The following is a 22484-nucleotide window of genomic DNA, read 5'->3' on the forward strand; positions in this document are numbered from 1 at the left end:
TGTAAGGTGATAAACAATCTACCTTTAAAATCATTGTATACTTTGGAATTTTTGATTAAAAGTAAGGTAGAAAGTAAGGAAGACAGCTTGGAAACCTTACACTAACCATGAAACTTTTGGAGAAAGTGCATCATAGAAAGCATGCCATACTATACACATTAACCACATGTACGCATCACTTTATCAAGCATGAGCCTACAAGCTATTTGAGCATGAAAGTCTATGGAACGAAAGGGCACAGTCACATGGCTCTTTGACATTTAGGTGAGGAAAACCTTTCAAGAAAAGGTCACTTTGTGCACAATTAGGTGACAGATCAATGGATATCAAGGCCTTAAAAATGCAACCAAATGTTTATGATTATCATCTTTGCTAAGAGTAAACAATGCGGGTATGTTTTCAAAGGTGAAGTCAGATTGAGACCAAATAATTCTAGAAACATGCTCAAGCTAGAAAGCACATGCTACAGTCTTCAAAATTATCCACAAGACTACAACCACCATCAACTCCACCCTGTGTCTTTAATACACCACCCCACAACTTGTTCAATGTTGCTTCTACTAGTCAAAATTTGAGACCCGCCGAATTTAGAAAATTGAAGACCTCACGCATTTTAGCCAGAAAGAGGAAAAGGAAATATTTCACTATGACACCTAAAAATCAAAGGAGGTAGCCCCTCAACTCTATTTGGCACGCATCTCATGTCTTGAAGTGAATTGGGCACCATAGATCTTGTCAACCCGGGTTTCCTTTTGTATTTCAGCCTGAAGTTACTACCAGCCTAACAAACAAATTGGCATGAGCTTCATTATCTACCAAGGCATTGGCATTGACTTCCACAATTGTAGCTGTACAATCGAAGCTTGTGCTACTTCTGATAAAGAGTCTTTGACTAAATTTGAAGGTTTTTACATAGTTCTTTTAAATTGTAATTTTTCTCATCTTAAATCTTAAATTCAGAGATAAACTTTGAAGTTTGTCGGTTAACTGAGACATTAACAAGATACAAGATAAGTCTAGTGCCAAGAATGTAACCTTCTCAATCCAAGTAAAGAGCTTTCACTTTTTTACAATTATCAAGTGTGCAAGTAGATCATAGAGACTGAAATTTATCTTGTGAGAAACATGTGCTACACAAATCTTTTACGACTCACAAAGCATAGAACGCTAGCATAACGTCAAGGCTATATAGGCTTGCTGAATTTTAAAGGTTGAAAAAGGTTCGGAGCTCCTAAAAACTAGCTCCATAGTGAAGAAATTCCTTACTCAGCTAGCTCCAAATTGTTTTGCCCCTAGAGGATCTTCCTAAGCTTATTTGTCAAAGCTTGTAAAGGTTTGAATTCACAATAGAAAATACAGTAACATACATGCATTTCAATTTTGCGTGCAAGCAAACGCATAGCAAAGTGGATAACAGTATTTAGAGCATGCATACGATTATCTTTTGTGCAAAAAAAACCATGGTAGCATGGATCAGCCTTTGCCAATGGAAGGCTTAATTAGATATTTTGATGGGTTGGAACTTCGGAACCTCTGATGATCAAATGATTGCCATATGTGTGCATGCAAGCAAAAATGCATGTTGATGCTATTCAATTGCCTATGTGTAACTGCTAGTCGCATCGAAATATGGATGCAAATTGCTGGGAAGCATCTTAACCCACCTTATCATTCCACAACTCACATGCACACATATGCAAGCACATGCATAGAAGTAGTAGTACATCGAACCTGAGAGCATCTTCGAAAGCTGCATGAGGGAGCATATAGCTTCATGCCACAGCCTATGGTGATTTGATCCGCATATCACTGAAGAAGACCGTGTAAGGCAGGTTCGTTCCATGCCATTTTCCAGACCAGCCACCGTTATTGATTGAGGAGGCATTCCATACCGAGGCATATACATACACTGGCTTTACAGGATATGGGTTATTCAACATGGCCTCTTTGGTCTTTGTCACAATCCTCACAGTCCTTCCATCCACCAGCCATCTGAAGAAAAGCTACCCAATATCAGACCATAGTTCTATTAAACGTCACATGCAGACGAGTATGGAAGTATGATGCAAATATGATTTCAGCCCTTGAGTAGAATCACACGCGACCTAGTCAGATTGTTATCATGTAAGAGGCTCGATATAGTATAAAACACGCATTAACAATTGTGAAAATACGCACTAATCATGAGAGATATCGAGACAAATCACAATAGCATGTCATAAGTCATGATTCATGAAGAAAAAAAGTGAGCTTCACACTGCAATGCACATAAGATGATAAGATAAAAGTCAAGTTTGAAACCATAGGAATCGTACCAGTATAATGCAATTTTGTATCAAACATTCAACCCTACACTAATGGATGGGCAATGCCAACTTGCGCTCTCATTTTCTTCATGTTGATCACATCCATTATACACTAAGGAACGGATATAAATCATAGAAGTGTACAATACAGAGCTCATGCTAAAGTGGCATTTGATAACAACTGAAAAGGGCTTTTCCTGCATGTACACGTTGGTGCAGCCAAAGTTGGTCGACCATAGAAGATGGCATGGGCAGGTATGTGCAGGCTAGCAGAAGCATGGCAAAGGGTTAGAGCAGCTGTAAAGATCATGGGCTGACAGGTAGCAATGGATATGTATGGCTGATGCGGCTTATAGGTCAAGAAAGGCTCCAGAAGGGGCTAATTTGGGGAGCAGATGAAGGAGGTTCAAGGTGCAGCCTTTGGGTCTAGAAGTGTGGAGCTCGGGTTGCTAAAGGAGCACGTCCAGACGGCTCATCAAACATAGCTACGAAGCCCAAGATATTGAAGTTTGAAAGTACAGTACGTGGCAGATTCTTGTCGGATAGGGCAGCTGGGGACAGGTGGTCCAAGTGGATGTCAGTGTATAAGCGCGTAGTGCTCAATTTATGGAGCCTACCCGTCTTTTCAGATTGCAGATCAGAGCTATGGATTGCAATTTATGGCCAGTTGAAATTTTGCCGGGGGCTAGGTTGGTGCCCACCTGACCACATGGGGAGTCGTGCCATCTGGTGTTTTTTGGGTTTTGACTGAGTTTGAGAAGATGCTTTGCGATGTATGGAGCTAGCAGGAGTATATTGCTCATCAAACGAGCCCGGAGCAAAAAGGTATAGAAGCCAGAAAGTTGGGTGCATTTGCCCAGAATTGGCTACAGATGAATATTCATGTTATTGCGGCCTCGGTTCGGGGTCTCGAAGAATATTGGAGTGCAGCAAGAGCCGGGGGTTTTCGAGTCGACATAATGAAGTTACGGCTGGGCTTTGCGGCTTGGCAATCCGACATGGGAGCATTACAGGGGAGCATGAGGAAGAAGGGCTAAAAAAAAGGGTATTACATATATTTTTGGAGAGCTTTTTGAGGGCTTTGAGGCCATGTTCATCAGAGGACGCCACGTGGCGAGCAATAATGCCATATGCAATGGAAATAGGCAAGAGTTTGGGGTATATGACCCGGGCCGTGAGCCCATTGTAGAGAGATGAGGGGAGGAGAAGCTCCCAGCGATGGCGTGCCCATTGGGGCGCTCTGTGTGGTGGCGCGCGGCCCTGCACGGGCAGCGGCGCATAATCTGCTAGGGTTCCATGGCAAGCATTTCAGGATACCCCACTCTGCCAAAAGTTGCACTCCGAAGGAAGATGTCCGAAACCATACAACTTCGGGCAAATATTTTCTTGAAAGCTTGCCAAGTCCTTGGAGTGTGCGGCTTGGTAGCTATAGACTTCCACCACTACATGGCACTGTCTCTGAGAAAAACACCAACTCGAAACAAATCTTGGATCCTTCGCTTGCAAGTGATCTATATGGCTTATGCCCTGTAAGACATGAGCGGTGAAGACCGGAGCGCGCCCGATGCACGATTAAGTAAGGGCGGGAGTGACTAATAAGTCCGGGGTCGGAGCACGAAGGTAAAATTTCCAATGAGCTTTTGTAAGTGCAATCTTGCTCTGTATGCTCTTTGGAAGGACCGGTATGCTTTCACAAAAGCAGACACCTAATGCTCTGATACCACTATCACAAGACGGGCACCACGTGCCAATAGAAAAGAACAGATTGAACAAACTTTTAGCAATTCATTAACAATTGAATTGAAAGAGATAGACGACACACGACACGGAGTGGCGGAATTCCACCCCAGAGAGTATTGGCCCCAAACCTTGGCGCCCCTTTCGGTATTTCTTTATATTGCATCATCAAAGTAGCCGGTACTCCATCCTCTACACCTTCTCTAGGAAGCATGTCAAAGAATGAGCCCATGGCCTCATATTTAAAGGGTGTAGGCCCCAAAAGCAGTTTACATGAAAAGCCTTCAAACTCAAAAGCATCTAGTCCAAAAGCAATGCCCGAAAAACTGCGAGTGTGATTCACGGAAATCCGTACAATTGCCACGTCGACAGCGCAAATCACAGAAATCCATACAGGCTGCCACATCAGCATGTCAACGCAATTTCAGGGATGTCCATACAGTTGCCACGTCATCAATCCACATGTCACAAAGTGATGACGTGGTTACCGATAGCAGAAACCCTAATTTCTGCCAACAACCCTAAAATTCTTGCAAACCCTAATTTCCAGAAATCGCGGACGCAAAAAAAAAAAATTGATGAGCGACGCAAATCCTAGCTTTTTGCTATGCAAGGATTTTGGATGAGAGAAAGAGAGTTGAATTGCTTTATTTTAACTCTCATTGAGAGAGAGAAAATTTGCTTTTGCTTTCAAGCTTTGGGGCTCTGCTTTTGGGCATCCCTTGTAACCTTTAAATTGGTGGTGAGGGCCTCACTTCTCAGAGCATCTGGACGCAGAGTCTGAGAGTGAAACCCGACCCACTCTCTTGTACTTTGAACTGATTAATACAAAAAGAAATACCGAAAGGGACGCAAGTCTTTGGGGCCAATATCTGTGAATTGTTTTGAAGTGGTTATTTGGTGCTGTCGCGATTGATTCTTGACTTGGAGTGTCCAAGTCTATTACACCACACGTGTGTGTGTGTGGGTCTTGCTTTATTTTAATGCCTTTATGTCACTTGGGCCCCGTCGGACAGGATCCCTTAAGTTGGGAGGACTTCTTCTTTTGTTGTTGCTTGTTCTTCTTAGGGTTTAGGACCTTCGACCGGTGATCAGCACAGTGGCTCCGTTCTTCAGTGGCTTGACACGTCACCAGTTTGTGACAGATAGTCTCCTGAAGATTGTTCTACGACCTTCCTTGAACCAAGAGCTGAAATCCTTGCATGGTCACAACTCGTAGCAATACAAAGACCTCCACCAATCAAGAAGGCGAGCAAGTTCCACCTACGGATCCTCCCATTAGCCCTCCTCCTACCCCTCCCTCTTTGCCACCAAATCCCATGGATTCTATGATGCGGATGATAATGGAGATGATGATGCAAGCAAGAAGCGTGCCGACGCAGAGAAGGCACGTCGCCTAGAGTGTGCGGAGGCATAGGAGGCACGTCCCTAGAGCGTGCGGAAGTGGCGGAGCGAGAGGAACGTGGATTGGCTGCCGAAGTCGAGGCTCGTAGAAGGAAGCGTGAGGCAGACGCCGAGGCCCGAAGGCAAGAAAGGCAAACTATGCGTGATATCATCACCACTTTGGCGGTGCGGTCCAATACCTCTTCTTCGGAGCCCGATTATGAAAAGCTTGCCAAGACCATCGCGGGGGCGACCAAAGCTACATAGACGACAAATGAACCAATTCCCGAGAATTCACGTCAATAAGTATGACAGTAAGATAGATGCTATTGTCATTTATTCTTGGTTGCATCAATTTACATCCTATTTTGTAGTTGCTAAAAAGTCTGATAATAACAAAGTTCTCTTGGCTTCCATGCATCTCACGGGTGATGCCTTCACTTGGAAGGATGAGTGGATGGAGAAGGAGGAAGCCCACAAGGCTACCCATTTTGAGTCTCTCCTTGTTCCCCCTCTCAAGCTTAGTTGGGAGGAGTTTGAGGAGGATCTCGAGACTCGCTTCTTACCTCCACAGTACTTGAAGCGATTGGAAGAGGATTTTCGGGCTTTGACTCAACAAGGTAAACCTGTGATGTCATATGCTAATCGTGTGTCTCAGTTAGGTGAGCAATTGCGGAAATCAAATGAGGAAAGGTCAGAGGCTTTTCTCTTTGGATTGGACCACTCGATCAAGTTTGATGTAGAAGTGGATGATCCGAAGACATTGCAAGAAGCTATACGCTTGGCTCAACTCCAAGAGATGAAGCACAACAAGGGTAAGAGACGGCCTCCGGTAATGATAACTCTTCCTCTCATGACTCGCCTAAGGACAAGAACTCTAATGGGAATGGTAACAAAAAAAAGAACTCTTCCAATTCTTTTCAATCTAATTCTCTATCTCAATCTCAAGGAAACAACGATAAATCTAAGGATAAGGGTAAAGGAAAATCTGATAAACCTCCACTCACACCTGATGAAAAGATTGCTCAAGAAGTTTTAAGTGGTCAATTAAGTGAGGAAGAACAAGCATTGTATGCAAAGGAACATAGGTGTTTTCATTGTCACGTAGTAGGTCACATGAAAAGGGAGTGTCCTAAGAAAGAATCTCAAAAAGAAACCTCTACTACATCAACTTCTGACTCTACCCCTCAAGTGAATGATATGAGTGTGGTAGAGCAAGAAGCTAAGCAGGAGGGGATTTTCGAAGAGGATGAACTCATAGAATGTTATGGACATGTTAATGGTCAAAGGGTCATTGTGTTGTTTGATTCTCTAAGTTCTCAAGATGTCATGAATGAATCTCTTGTAAAACGTGCACGTCTTCAAACTTCTCCTATCCCCACCCTCCCGGTGAAGGCGTTCTCTGAAGGCATGGACGCTTCGATCTTTCAAGAATGTGATGATGTCAAACTAATCATTCAACAAACCCAATTTACTCGTCGTTTTGTAGTCTCTGAACTTGCAAGATTTGATATCATTTTGGGCATTAACTGGTTTTGATTGGGAGAAGCTCATGTTTCTCATTAAAGATAATGTGTCGCAACCACTCCTCATTCGAGGCGAGAGTAGTATTCCCTCTCTCCCTCTCATCTCTCACGCCCAGGAAAATAGAGAGCTATGTCGAGGAGCTCAAGAGGTGGTCATCTATATCAACCCCACATCAAGGAACTTGGGTATTCTTGAGAGGTATAGTGAAGGTTTTGTCAAGGTCAATTCCGTACTTCCCAGGATCATCATTTCCCTACACACCATACCCATCGACCTATGAACATTGTCTCCGACCAATCGCATGACACAAAACACATAGGTAAAACTTTATCTCCATTGGATAAAGAGAAGCCCAAACCAGGTGAATTCTTGTTTAGGAGGCTTTGCCTTCCCAAGGTACAGTCGTTTGGTTTGCCAATTCTCTTTGTTCGTAAGAAACCAAACTCATTTTAGTTTTGTGTGTATTTCACGGCACTCAAGACAAGGATGGTCAAATTCCGGAAGCAAACCTCACATGGTCGTTCCTTTGGAGCGTCTATAGGAGACACAGCGAGTTTCCAAAGTAGACCTATCGAGGTGCCACCACAAAGGTGGACTTCCAAGGAGCAATCCAAAAGAAGAACCACCGGAGATCATTGTTCCCAATCAAAGTCATCAAGCCAAAGCGTTTCTAATGCTTCAATTTTCGTTTGGCAATAAGAAGGAAGCAAAGCAACATTTCCTCAAGTTCAAGGATCGAGAAACGCATGAAGGCGCTTGGGTGGACCAGGAATTTTTCACCGACTACCTAGATTTGCTAGTCTCATACAAGGAGGCCATGCAGATCAGTACCGGTATCCCACCTTAACCAAGAGGAGATGTCACGTGCACATGGCTCTGTGTGCCACATGGACATGCTTCATTGACTTCCAGAGCCAATTTTCCCCTTCTTCCTAGATAGGAGTGTCTAGAATCCTAGGAGGATTAGAACCGGCAATTTTGCAAGCCTGTTCGTAAGACCTACATGTCCAAACGAGTCCATTAGATTAGGTTTTCCAATTTTGGAACCCTCTTGCATAAATGGTTTGTATACGCATTTTGACAGATGTTATTACACTACGGTGGGCATCTAGCATGATGTGCATGTACTTCTAGGTTAGAGGAATCCAACGAGCCATTCCCCGCGTCGATTGGATTCCCGAGTGGCAGATGTGCGACAGTTTCACCCAGACTAACACCCCCTAGCCTAACTTATCAATAAATCAATTTATTGATTTATTTAAGGTAAATTCCTAATCTATAAAGGGAGCAGCTTGCCTAGCGTTTTAAGTCAGATTGCAAAGCGCTAGAGGAGCAGGTTGAGGCAGCCTAGCATTTTCTAGCAGAAGGAGCTAGCATTTTTTCAATTTCCAGTCCTAGCGCTGCTCCCTCCCCCACAAATCAGCCAATGTTTTCAGTTTTCAGCCCTTCTGTCGCTGGAAGTGCACGAGATCTACAAGTGTTGGCGATTCCAGATGCAGTCCGGTACTTCTGCAGCCCATTGAGCCTCCCCTCGGCCATTCCCTCGCCGGCATCGAGTGCTCCATTGCTGCCCATCATCGCCGTCATCAAGTTCTGCATTTTCAGCCCTGCTTTACGCGAGAGATCTGCTGAGTTTTACGTCGCAGATCTGCATTTTTGCAGCAAGCTTTCAGCCCTTCATTATCTCACATCGAGAGCGCAATTCAGCCCCAAATCTTCCTCTCGGTGGCCATCCGCAATCCCACATCGAGAAGGATCCAAAGGTGCATCAAATCAGCCCCGGAGGTGCCTCGTCTTGAGGAGTTACTACGGCGACAGTCATCATTCAAGTCAATAGAGTCTGCACTTGAGGTATTGCATTGTGTGTACATTCCAGAATCCATTTACACCTAAACCAAATACCACATCGGCAACGGTGTGGGGGGCCATTGAGAGGGTTGGTTGGGACCCCATCGAATGTCGCTCCCCTCCTCTCTCTTTCTCTCTCCCTCTACACATCTCTATTTCATTCTCTCATCCCCTCTCTCAGGGAAAAGTAAAAGGAACCCACTTTCAAGCTAAAAGGAATCACTAACGCAAGGAAAGAAAGTAAAGGATTGTGGAAGTGTAAAACTAGATCTTCACCATTTCAATTCCGCTGCACCTGACACCACATCTAAGGACACTATAGCACAAAATAGAAAGCAAGAGCATTGGGAAGCCCTTCAGCAACACTATAGTATGACCGATGCCTGGCAAGCTGTAGGAAACACAATTCTGGCTACATGTTTCACTCTTTATCACATACACAATCTTGGTCCAGGCTGGACAGGATTTACATGCTAGGCAAAGACTGGCTTCCTCATGAGGCCCATGTTTTCACTGGAGATCCAACAATCTTTATCAGACCACTTCCCCCTAGTTCTTCATTTGGAAAAAAGTGTAACTTAGAGGACTTCCGAGGAATTAAACGTCCTCTGATTGTTAATACTCGTCTCATAAGACATCTTGTTTTTGTTAATGATGTTAAATCTTTGATACAACAGATCAAATGTAAGAAAGTGAATCCTTGACGTTCTATTCTGAGATGCATGGTTGTATCAGGAAGGTTGGTCGTAGAGTAGTAGCTAGAGATAAAAAGAATGTATGTAAGACTAAACAAGTGATTCAGAGTCTTACTGCAACAGCAGAGATCCATGCATTGTGTCAAAAGCAACTGGAGAAACTTTCTCAGGCCAGGGATGTCCTCAGGGAGGAAGAAATAAAAATGCACAAATATATTGTGTTTTATGCAGGCAGCACGCATTGAAAGATACAAGATGCTTCTAAAGGATTCTTTAAAAGATTGAAAAGGAAAGGGCCAAGGAGTCACTCACTTCTGTGATTACAGAGGATGGCACCTGCCTCACTGACAACCAGGATATGGTTAAGGCATGTGGATCACTACACTCAGATTCTGGGTACAACTCAACCTTTGAATACTCGAAGTCAGTGGGCTATTGACCAAATTTTGACGACTGTGGATGCATGTATTGAGCCTGCCACTGCCAAAAGATTGATGGGCCTTTTGAGGCAGAGGAGCTGGATTATGCCCTCACTAAGCTCCCCAATGATGAATTTGTGGCCTGTCAAAAGAATTTATTGTCCTTTATTGGGAGGATATAAAAGACATAATTCAATCTGTCACGAGGACGTGGCAGTTATTAACCATGTCACAGAGATGTGGCAACTGCTAACCTTGGTTGTTGGTTTCTTTCCAATGGGGTTTATTTTATTTGTTTAAGACCCTCTTCTTGAAGTAGCAAACGGTCGGACATTGTATGGCCAATGTGAACGGTAGATTCACCCGCAGACGGGAAGTGGTCGGCACTAGAATTCGTATGGTAAGAGGATGTCTAGGCTCAGAGCAAGATCATATAGGTCCCCCCGTCGCACTTAGCAAGTTGGTGGATACTAGGAAGTGAACTCAATTAAGGCGTAAAGTCAAGGTGGGACTTCCAACAAAAAGTATCCGACAGCTGGGCCACATTGCATTTTTGGATGCGGTCCCAATGAGGATAGATGGTCAGAAGACCAGTGGGAGCCCAACGGAAGCATCTCCTAAAATTTAGGGAACTGCTATTTTGGGCCACGAAATGTGTTCGCGTCATTACCTTCGGTATGACTAAGGGAACACTTTACAACTCTGCTGCGAAGTCAATTGACGCACCAGTTGAGATATTTTTAGCAGGGAAAGCCCAAACTCGGAAACTGGGCGACGTGTCAACTTGTGAGCGATTCTGCCACTCTGGGAGGCAAAAACGAGCTGCATATCATCAAAGGGGGCGCCATTTTCAGCCACAGGCGGATTGCAACAGGTACAGAAGCTATGGAATGCTTACCTTGCCCTCTATGCACAGTATGGTGACGGGAGTGATGCCCCGCACGCTACATACTGCTCTCTTTCTCCCCTACGTGCAGTTATGTGATGCCCCACAAGAGGGCTACTCATTTGACTGATGTACAGTTGTGTGGGTTCATGCTTTTGTGCTGAGGCAAGAGCCTCCTTGAGCAGGAACAGGGGTAGCTAACTGCTGCTCCAAAGCAGGCACTGGTGAGGGTCATAACCTCACCGTACAGGTGCAAAATCAGCGCTGTGTATGCGCTGTAATTTGACTGTTTTTCAGCCATACGGACGCCAGGATCATTGGGAATCGTGCCCCACTGGCAAAGGACAGTTAGGGGACTGTTTGGGGCTGAAAACAGGGCAAAAACCAGTAAATACAGCGTGCTGAATTTACTGTTTTTGGACAGGAATCAGAGGGTATACGACAGTGCAAGCGAGTTCCAGCAGGGGAATTGGTTTCGCGCAAGTTTTGGGGCTGTATATGCTGCCGAAATTTGGCCAAATCAAATGGTATCTAGGTGGATACACGTGAAGGATTCCCAGGACCTTACCTTGTAATTTACCCTCCTAAAGAATAAAGAAATACAAATACCGAAAGGGCGCCAATTTTGGGGCCTACAGGTTGTCGGCGTCTGCTCGGGCATTCTAGCTTCCGAGCCGTGTGTGAGTTGAAGTGTTAACTCCCGTCTCAGGTTCTCTTTGCAAAGTGCTCTGTGTGTGTGTATAAAGTAAAGAATTTCGGGTGAAAGCCAACGCCTACCGCCCTACGGGCCGGTTTCATGGTTCCGTTGCGGGACATCAATCACTTCTTCCTCAAAGAGTGAGCCTGGATTGTTCAGGGTAAAGACACACAGTGCAAGAACACGGGGATTACACTATGGCCGACAAGGGGAAGGGAATTATGGAAGAGGGTTCCTCTCCAAAGGACAGGCAGGAGATTCCTATGGTTTTTGAGATTGGCGAGAGCTCACGGCCACGTCAGTCTGTACCTACTGTCAACGTGAATGTCCCTCCAGTAGTACAGGGCTTTATGACAGGGCAACTCGAGGATGATGCGTTTAAGACTCAGTTAGTTGCCGCGGTGAATGTCTTTTCGCAGCTGGTGCAGAATCCGAGGTTTATGGAATTCTTGCAAGCGCCACCAGTGCAACATCAAAATCGGCAACCTACGCCGCGTACGGAGCTTGTTGAAGCTCAAGCCCAGGTACTTCATGAGGCGCAGGAGGAAAGGGAACACTCGCATGTTGCGGAGTCGGGGGCTCCAAAGCAGGTTCCTCCCGTGCTTGAACAAGTTCCTCCCGTGCTTGAACAAGTGGCTAGAACGCCTATTCCACAGGTTATGCCAGTTCAGCCCGCCACCTTTCAGAGCCAGCATGCTGTCTTGAATGGACAGGGAGCTGGATACCAGGCTATGCACTCAGTTTTTCCACCACCCACGGTACATCCTGGGTATTTCGGGGGTGGATCAGTGTTCCAAAGTATGGCTGGTTATGCGTCTGGAAGTCAGCCGTACCTGCCAGGAACAGTGTTCGGGGGTATGCAAGGCATCATACCAAACCCCATGTATGGTAATATCGGCATGCAGCAAGGTTTCCTCGGCAACCAGGGCCAGTTTGGGGTGCCACAGGGTCATTTTGGCATGGCTGGTTTTTCTGGACAGCAGCAGATATCGCACCTCTGAGGCAAATGTGAATGGCCAACGCGTACCGATCATGCCTAGTACAGTGCCCATGTTGCAGACCATCCCGTATGACAATTTGGGGGCACTAGAGAAGCCGAAGGCTTACAAAGAGGGTGGTGCAGCAGTAAAGTTCAGTACCTTCAGTGGTTTCGAGGACAAGACAAAGGCACTCACTTTCCTCCAGCAGTTTGATACAGCTTATGCGGGAGGGAATTTTACAGAGGCCTCGAAGGTCAGGAAAGCTGCCACTTTCTTAAAGGACAATGCGCTTACATGGTGGACGACATTGTTAATGCAAGGACAGGCACCCGCCACTTGGGTTTACTTCAAGCAAAAGTTTGCATCTGCTTGGCTATCCAAATGAATTTGAAGCCGATGTCCTGACAGATTGGCACCAGCTTACTTCAGTTCGTGCAAGAGCTTGCTGGAGTACAATAGGAGGTTTTGTAAAGCGTTACTCTCAGTGACCTCCTACAGATTTGTGCCACTGACAGAGCAGATAGAGAAGTATTGTTGTGGGCTGCCTAAAGGGCTTCGTGATTACTGTACAAAGAACAGAGTGGCTACCCTTACTCAGCTTATGGAAGTTGCGAACACTGGTCTTGCCCTGTTGAAAGGAGAGGACAGTGGATTTCCGAGCAGTGATAAAGGAGGGCAGCAGAAGAAAAATTCAGCGAAGAAGCCCTTTGTGAAAACGGCTCCTGATGCGTCACGGGGTCTGAACAGGCCACCAAGAAAGGATTCAGCTGGGACTTCTGGAGCGCAGGAAAGAAACAGAAAAGGAAGCCTTTTGTGCGCAAGTCGCTCGAGGAAAAGAAGGTCCTAATGGCTGAGAACAAATGCTTTATATGCGAGCAGCCTGGTCACTTTTCTATCAATTGTCCACAAAGGAAAAGGCCAGCTTGACTCAGAGGATAAAGAAGACCAGAAGGCAAGAAGCCTAACCCACGGCAGGTTTAGTGCCAGACATATGTGTGGGTGACAGGCCCAGCACAGATGCCAGTGAGTTATGCAGGGCATGGGGTAAAGTTAGGGATCAGACGGCACTCATCTTCTTTGATCCAGGTGCCAAAGCCAACTTTATCTCACCAGAGTTAGCTATGAAGCTCGGCATCAAAGCTGAAGAGATGGGGTACACAGCAGAGGCAGGGTTGGCATGTCCTGGCCACTCAGAGTGTGTTACTCCCATCATTGGAAAACTGCGTCTGCATATTCAGTCGTATGTGGACACTGAAGAGTTTTACATCATGCCGCTGGAAGGTTGTGACGCCTTGTTGGGGATCCCGTGGATGTTCCGAGTGCATGGAGTCTTGGATGCCTACAACAAAAAGATCACTGTACAGCATAGGGGCAAAACTCACATCTTGGATGTAAAGCTTAAAGGAGAGTCAGTCCCTATTGTATCTGCTTCTGCTATCACTTCTGTAATAAAGAATCATCTTTCTGTGTACTTGATTTTTGCACGTGATGTCTCAGATAGGGATCGGTCAAATTTATCTGTGTTAGATAAAGAAAGGTCAGCATTTTTGCAAAAGTTTAGTGACTGTTTTTCTGATTCATTACCGTCGCAATTACCGCCAGAGAGACTTGAGGACCATCGGATAGATTTGGTGCCAGGGTGTAGCCCACCAAATAGACCTCCCTACAGGGTTAGTGCGGCACAGCAGAAAGAGATTATGGGCCAGGTTGAGGAGTTATTAGAGAAGGGGCTGATTCAGCCTAGTTCTTCACCCTTTTGCTCCCCAGTGCTCCTAGTGCAGAAGAAGGACGGCTCATGGCGCATGTGTATTGATTACCGTGCGTTGAATAAGAATACCATCAAGAATAGGTTTCCTATTCCTCGCATTGATGATATTCTCGATCGTGTAGAGGGTGCTGCAATTTTCAGCAGGATAGACCTGAAGAGTGGGTACCATCAGATTCGTATAAGCCCAGAGGATGTGCACAAGACTGCGTTTAGAACGACATTTGGTCTTTATGAGTTTCTAGTGATGCCGTTTGGGCTAACAAATGCTCCAGCCACGTTCAACAGAATGATGGACCGGATTTTCCGCTCGCATCAACAGTTTGTTGGAACATTCTTCGATGACATGATTGTGTATTCGAAGAATGAAGAGGAGCATAGGCGTCACTTGACCATTGTGTTCGAAGAGCTGCGCAGTCACAAGTTACTTGTCAATCCTAAGAAAAGTGAATTCTTCCTTGAAGGATCCACTTTCTGGGCCACATAGTCTCAAAGGATGGTGTTAGAATGGATCCCGCAAAGGTCGAAGCTATCAAGACATGGCCAGACTTGAAGACTGTGCACGATGTCAGAAGCTTCTTGGGATTGTGTTCCTACTATAGAAGGTTTATCAGAAATTTTGCAGAGATAGCATCGCCTCTTCACGCATTGCAAAAGAAAGAGGTCACTTTCAGATGGACCCAAAAAGAGATTTCAGCTTTTAGTCTCTTAAAGGAAAAGTTGACTTCAGATCCAGTTATTGTTTTGCCAGATCTCAGGAAGTCATTTGTGGTCCAGTGTGACGCGTGTGGCAGTAGCATCGGAGCAGTGCTAATGCAAGATGGACGGGTAGTAGCATATGAAAGCCGAATTTTGCAAGGGCCAGAGAGGACTATGCAAGTCTATGAGAAAGAACTCTTGGCCGTTATTCATGCGCTTTCTAGCTGGAAGCACTACCTCTTAGGTGCTGATTTTGTTGTCCAAACAGATCATCAGACCTTGCGATACTTCTTGACACAGTCAAAGTTATCCGAAAAGCATATGCGATGGGCAAACATTCTTTCCATGTTCCACTTCCAGATTATGCATGTGGAAGGCAAGAAGAATGTTGTGGCTGATGCGTTATCAAGAAAGCCACAAATTTCAGCTGTGTCAATTCCTTATCATCATGAGTTAGATGACATGAAGGAACAGTATATTGCTGATGAAGATTTTGCAAGGATCTTTGAACAGTTACAAGAGGGGCAACATCACGAGCACTACCTCCTCAGAGATGGTTTTATGATGATGCATGGCAGACTTTGTGTCACTAGGCCACTGCGACATAAGGTCATGGAAGAGAGTCATGTCCCACCGTATGCAGGGCATCGTGGCATTGATGCAACAGTTAAAGCGGTAGAGACGTTTCTTCTATTGGCCTACCTTGAGGAGAGATGTGGATGCCTTTGTGCGAGCATGCATAGTTTGCCAAAAGGTCAAGTTTGACAGGCAAAAGGCACCAGGGTTGTTACAACCACTGCCGATTCCGGATAAGCCATGGGAAAGCATTGCTATGGACTTTATCTTTGATCTTCCAAGGACGCCAACAGGGAATGATGGTATATGGACCATTATCTGCAGGTTCAGCAAGCAGGCCATTTTATCCCTGTCAGGAAGAAGATAAAATCTGATCAGATGGCACGCTTGTTCATGTACAATGTGTTTAAGTACCATGGTATGCCACAATCGATTATCAGTGATCGTGATCCTCGCATGACCAGTTTGTTCTGGAGAGGATTGTTTGAGAACATGGGTACTACGCTCAAGTTCTCGTCTTCGTTTCATCCACAAACTGATGGACAGTCAGAAGAGGCCAATTCTACTGTCTTAGATCTGCTGAAATGCTATGTGTCAGATAATAAGGGCAAGTGGGAACAGTATTTGCCTATGCTTGAGTATGCGTACAATAATACAGTGCATTCGTCTACTGGCAAAGCACCTTTTGAAATTGTTGAAGGCGGCAAAAAGGTTCCTCCCATTTTGCATACAAAGGACAAGATCTTTGAGGCAGATCGATATGTTGAGAACTTGGATGAGATGTATAAGAAGATTAAAGTTGCCTTGGAGAAGACTCAGGCAAAACAGAAAAAGGCTGCTGATCGTCACCGTCGTGAATTGCTACTATCACCTGGTGATTGGGTTCTTTTAAGGTTCGAAAAGGCAAGGTTAAAGAAGATGAAGGGTAAGGAACGGCTGTTTCCTAAGCTCAGCATGCGTTACTATGGGCCTTTTCAAGTGCTTGACAAGATCAGCGATGTGGCTTACAGGCTGAAATTGCCTGATGCGTGGAAGATTCATAATGCGTTTCACGTGAGTCTTCTAAGACCCTTCGTGGGTGATGTGCCAGAAGATATGCTAGTTGAGGATCAGCCAGAAGTTGAGGAACTTGATGAGATCCTGGTACCTGAGCAAGTTTTGGCACATAAGGACAGAAAAGTTAAAGGACAAGTTGCAAGACGCTATTTGGTGAAGTTCAAGAACTATCCGCCTATGGATGCAAAGTGGATGGAAGAGCATGAACTGTCAGAGTCACCAAATGTATTGCAGCTTTACCTTGAAGCCTTTGGGTTACAGCCTACTTATGCCCCAACCCAACGTGTGCAAAGGAGGGGTAATGATAGAGCTAGTACATCAAATGTACATATGAATTCAGTGCCATAGATGGAAATGGCAAAAGTATGAAGGCCTCATTAAGTCATTTGTATCTATGTATGTTACGACCTTTCTTGCGGATACATGCGATGATAAAAGAGTGTTAATAGCACAAGATCATCAGTGGCGTGTATTTATGGTATGCAATCGAGGACGTTTGCGATTTCAAGAGGGGGGTATGTCACGAGGACGTGGCAGTTATTAACCATGTCACAGAGATGTGGCAACTGCTAACCTTGGTTGTTGGTTTCTTTCCAATGGGGTTTATTTTATTTGTTTAAGACCCTCTTCTTGAAGTAGCAAACGGTCGGACATTGTATGGCCAATGTGAACGGTAGATTCACCCGCAGACGGGAAGTGGTCGGCACTAGAATTCGTATGGTAAGAGGATGTCTAGGCTCAGAGCAAGATCATATAGGTCCCCCCGTCGCACTTAGCAAGTTGGTGGATACTAGGAAGTGAACTCAATTAAGGCGTAAAGTCAAGGTGGGACTTCCAACAAAAAGTATCCGACTGTTGGGCCACATTGCATTTTTGGATGCGGTCCCAATGAGGATAGATGGTCAGAAGACCAGTGGGAGCCCAACGGAAGCATCTCCTAAAATTTAGGGAACTGCTATTTTGGGCCACGAAATGTGTTCGCGTCATTACCTTCGGTATGACTAGGGGAACACTTTACAACTCTGCTGCGAAGTCAATTGACGCACCAGTTGAGATATTTTTAGCAGGGAAAGCCCAAACTCGGAAACTGGGCGACGTGTCAGCTTGTGAGCGATTCTGCCACTCTGGGAGGCAAAAACGAGCTGCATATCATCAAAGGGGGCGCCATTTTCAGCCACAGGCGGATTGCAACAGGTACAGAAGCTATGGAATGCTTACCTTGCCCTCTATGCACAGTATGGGGTGGACGGAGTGATGCCCCGCACGCTACATACTGCTCTCTTTCTCCCTACGTGCAGTTATGTGATGCCCCACAAGGTGGGCTACTCATTTGACTGATGTACAGTTGTGTGGGTTCATGCTTTTGTGCTGAGGCAAGAGCCTCCTTGAGCAGGAACAGGGGTAGCTAACTGCTGCTCCAAAGCAGGCACTGGTGAGGGTCATAACCTCACCGTACAGGTGCAAAATCAGCGCTGTGTATGCGCTGTAATTTGACTGTTTTTCAGCCATACGGACGCCAGGATCATTGGGAATCGTGCCCCACTGGCAAAGGACAGTTAGGGGACTGTTTGGGGCTGAAAACAGGGCAAAAACCAGTAAATACAGCGTGCTGAATTTACTGTTTTTGGACAGGAATCAGAGGGTATACGACAGTGCAAGCGAGTTCCAGCAGGGGAATTGGTTTCGCGCAAGTTTTGGGGCTGTTATGCTGCCGAAATTTGGCCAAATCAAATGGTATCTAGGTGGATACACGTGAAGGATTCCCAGGACCTTACCTTGTAATTTACCCTCCTAAAGAATAAAGAAATACCGAAAGGGGCGCCAATTTTGGGGCCTACAGGTTGTCGGCGTCTGCTCGGAGCATTCTAGCTTCCGAGCCGTGTGTGAGTTGAAGTGTTAACTCCCGTCGCAGGTTCTCTTTGCAAAGTGCTCTGTGTGTGTGTATAAAGTAAAGAATTTCGGGTGAAAGCCAACGCCTACCGCCCTACGGGCCGGTTTCACAATCTCTAATCAATGCTACTCGGCTGTCTCAATGCATTGATCCCACTCTAAAGCAAGGGATCATTAAGCTCATCCCCAAGCAAGAATTCCCTAAAACTATGGGGGATTGGAGGCCTCTGACTATGATGGGCATATCATACAAGATTTTGGACAAGGCTTTGGCCATCAAGATAATGCCTTTACTCCAAAAGCACATTCATAGCTCTCAAAATGGATTTATTGCTGCTAGATCCATCTATGACAACATTCTTACCATTCAGCTAGGTATAGAGCATGCCATCAGAACCAAGCAGGACATAGTGCTATTGCAGATTGATTTCTTCAAGGCTTTTAACAGAGTGCAGTGGGATTTCATCTCTTAGATATTAGGCAAAATGGGGTTTGGGAAAAGAATGAGGAGATGTATCTATCTACTTGGGGAAGGAGCATACTCAACACTGCTTGTAAATGGAACATTAAGTGATAAAGTGCCTTTAGGGAGATCAGTGAGGCAGGGCTGCCCCTTAAGCCCTCTCATGTATGTTGTTGCCTCACATCCCTTTTTTACTTACTTGGATAAGTTGGCTAAAGACCACGCCTTGCACGGTCTTCTTATTCCCAATAAACAAATAATGGGGCAGGCGTATGAAGATGACACATTTATGTTCCTCGAGGCTAACAATGTAAATGTCAAAAGAGCTACTGCTTTTCTGGAGCTGGTTAATCATGGTAAATCTTCCCTTGTGGATGTCAGTGCTAGGGACTTTCATGCATTGATATGGAGGAGACAGAGAATCCCTATTGGTACCATACTTAGGCATTTAGGCTATCCTATTGGAGTCCATGTGACTCAGAAAAGCTTGCAGGGTTGTATCCTGAATAGGGTGTATCAGAAAACAGCTTCCTCGCACTGTGAGGAGTGGCCTTTGCATGTTAAGGGTCCGAATAATTCAGAGCATTTTGATCCCTTATATCCTCTACTTTCTGCCGCTCATTGACTGGTCCAAGACTCAGTTGCAGAAATTTTAACTCAGCCCTGGCTAAGTTCTTGTGGGGAAAGAATAAATCCTCAGCTGTTTTGGTCGCCTGGTCAACTGTCTCTCAACCCCGACACCATGGGGGAAAGGGCATATTAGATCTTGACATCCATGCAGTGGCTAGGAGGGCAACATTACTAAAGTATGTGCTGACTAAACAGAGATTGGGCTGAATGTATTTGGTCTGCAATTGAGCATTCTGTTGTGTATTCTCATGGCACTTGACCTTTGCCCGCATGGGAGAAACTGTTCTCCGCAGTTAAAATTAAAGCTAGGTATGAAGTCTCTGACATGCTTGTTAAAATCTTGGAAGATGGTTGCCTCCAAGCTCATTTGACAGGGACGTGCAAGGTATGTTGGGAATTCCATAGGCCAGGGATCGTTGTATTGGAGTTTTGTTTTTGAAAAACCTCCTGCGTTGCTGTTAGGGAAAATAGCTCTTCATATGCATAAAAAAGGGTTAACGTTTATTGATCAAGGGGTGGACTCTCAGGGAATGGGAATTGCTCTTCCCTTTTTGTAGATCAGAAGAAGATACAAGCTGAAAAGTGATCTAAGGATAGAATGAAACCTGATGCAAGCATGTATCAATGGGAGACAAGTGCCGATCAATCAAGACATAGATGCAAGACACAAGGACTGGGTTTTACCCAGCTTCTCAGTGCATTGGTGGATTGCCAAGACACACCATTTTTACGTGTACTCATGCCCCCTTCCCTTACCTACATTAGATGCAATAAGAACCAGCGTAACCGCGAAACGTTTCATCCTGAAACGCGGCATTTCACCACGAAATGTTGCAGTCCAAAATGAGAGCACAGTGAAACGTGAGACTGAAACGTGCGTTTAGCGACTTTGAAACTAAAACTATGGTAACTTGTTGTTAGTGAGAAGGCTTGTGTTTCACTTGGTGAGCGAAACGTTTCGAGGCCCAAAACGGTTCACCTGTCTTGACCTATCAAAACGTGTTTCACGGTGACGTTGATAAGAATTGGCATTTGTCAAAGGACCAAGGATGGTGGTTACATGTATTACATGCAATCTGCACAGAGTATACTACGTTTAAACACAAGGTCTTCTGCTAGAGACTCCTACTTGCACACAAAAAAAGGGGGGCGATGGCAAGTGCCCTAGATGTGGGAAAAGACGGACTATCAAGCATGCTTTTTGACTGTGTGGTAGCATCAGGGCATGGTGGAAATGGGCCAGCCATTGGTGGGAGACTGCATGGGGAATCAAAGTGACTAGATACAATATCACATTTGCACTCATTAAGTCAGAAGATGAAGGGATGCACAGATGTTTGCACTCCTTCAGAGTTTGGTTCTTATGGTTCATATAGACTACTAGGAACACTCCCATATACGAAAAGTATGAAATCTTCAGGTCTTCTATCCCTTTGAACTTAATCAAGGATAGAATGACTGAAGATGCTCTGACTTTTACACCACAGGAGCTAAGTAGGAAAGCCCTGGACATATCGTACAAACTGTAACGAAAAAAGGGGGGGGATGGCAAGTGCCCTAGATGTGGGAAAAGACAGACTATCAAGCATGTTTTTTGGCTGTGTGGTAGCGTCAGGGAATGGTGGAAATGGGCCAGGCATTGGTGGGAGACTGCATGGGGAATCAAAGTGACTAGATACAATATCACATTTGCACTCATTAAGTCAGAAGATGAAGGGATACATAGATGTTTACACTCCTTAAGAGTTTGGTTCTTATGGCTAAAAGAGATTCTATTAGTGCTACAAACTCCTCCGAATATACCCCTCCCACCAAAAATCCAAAGGCGCTTCTTGCCTCGATCTACACGCAGCCATCTCCACCTTCATGCCCCTCTTGCCTTTATGGCTCTTCACAAGCGCCGCTGGGCATTGGGCACATGTGTGAGAGAGAGAGAGAGAGAGAGAGAGAGAGAGAGAGAGAGAGAGAGAGAGAGAGAAGTGCTGGTTCACTCTCCTTTCCATTTTTCCCTTCCATTTGCTTTCACTGCTGAGACGGAATCGATTATTGATTCCATCTATAAACGATTTTTCTGAAATCGTTGACACATACTAGGAACACTCTCATATATGAAAAGTATGAAATCTTCAGGTCTTCTATCCCTTTGAGCTTAATCAAGAATAGAATGACTGAAGATGCTCTGACTTTTACACCACAGGAGCTAAGTAGGAAAGCCCTGGACAAATTGTACAAACTGTAACAATATGATTCAATTTCACCACAGGGGGGGTGGGGGGGGTGGGGGGGAGAGAGAGAGAGAGAGAGAGACTCAAACATTAAGTTCTAGCTCAACATCCAGATAACAAAATGAATTTATGAATTTAGTCAAAAGTAGCATGACAAAGGGTGCTCTATGCTTCAGGGGAAAATGCTTCACAAACATTGCATGCATGATGCAAGAAAAAAAAGAACACTTACTGAATTTGCTCAAAGTTATAAATGATTGTATAGGTATGGTATGCCTGTGAGCAATCGAAACCGAGCGGGACCTGTACTTCATGGTTGCCCACACCATTCACATAATAGTTGGTTTGCACTGAGCTCTTGTCTTTACCAAGCCATTCAAAATCAATCTCATCCTGAACCTTACTTCCTTCTAGAGAGGAAAGCTGCAGACAGCCGTTATGGTTATTGAATTTCAAGAGCATGTGGAGAAATATAGCTTTTAATAAGAGGAGCAAACAACATTCTAAAGATTTCATACATAAAAGCTTGATAGTAGGCCACTTGTGTCTCCTGCTGCACATTTCACACGGCTTGTGAAAGTTCCAGATGGGTATGTGGTTATAGATCTGAACCTTCCGCCTGCAAATAGAAACAAGCAATAGAAATACAAGATGGCCTGCTGCCTTAAATAAATGACACAAAAGAAAGGAAAGCAATTTTAA

General features: G+C 45.0%; 1 protein-coding gene across 2 annotated transcripts in view; it reads right to left on the minus strand.

Annotated features, from left to right (window-relative positions):
* Positions 1 to 1017: 1017 nt before the first annotated feature.
* LOC147439058 (uncharacterized) overlaps positions 1018 to 22484 on the minus strand; it is a 35560-nt gene continuing 14093 nt past the window's right edge. For both annotated transcript variants that reach the window (XM_086484994.1, XM_086484995.1), the window contains 3 exons: positions 22301 to 22401; positions 22015 to 22205; positions 1018 to 1992 (listed from right to left, as the gene is read on the minus strand). In XM_086484994.1, coding sequence (XP_086341120.1) covers positions 1785 to 1992; positions 22015 to 22205; positions 22301 to 22401 — 500 coding nt within the window. In that variant the 3' untranslated portion in view covers positions 1018 to 1784. The remainder of the gene's footprint in view (positions 1993 to 22014; positions 22206 to 22300; positions 22402 to 22484) is intronic.

Source organism: Adiantum capillus-veneris, chromosome 16 (assembly GCF_014529385.1).
Source record: "Adiantum capillus-veneris isolate H3 chromosome 16, ASM1452938v2, whole genome shotgun sequence".
NCBI lineage: Eukaryota > Viridiplantae > Streptophyta > Polypodiopsida > Polypodiales > Pteridaceae > Adiantum > Adiantum capillus-veneris.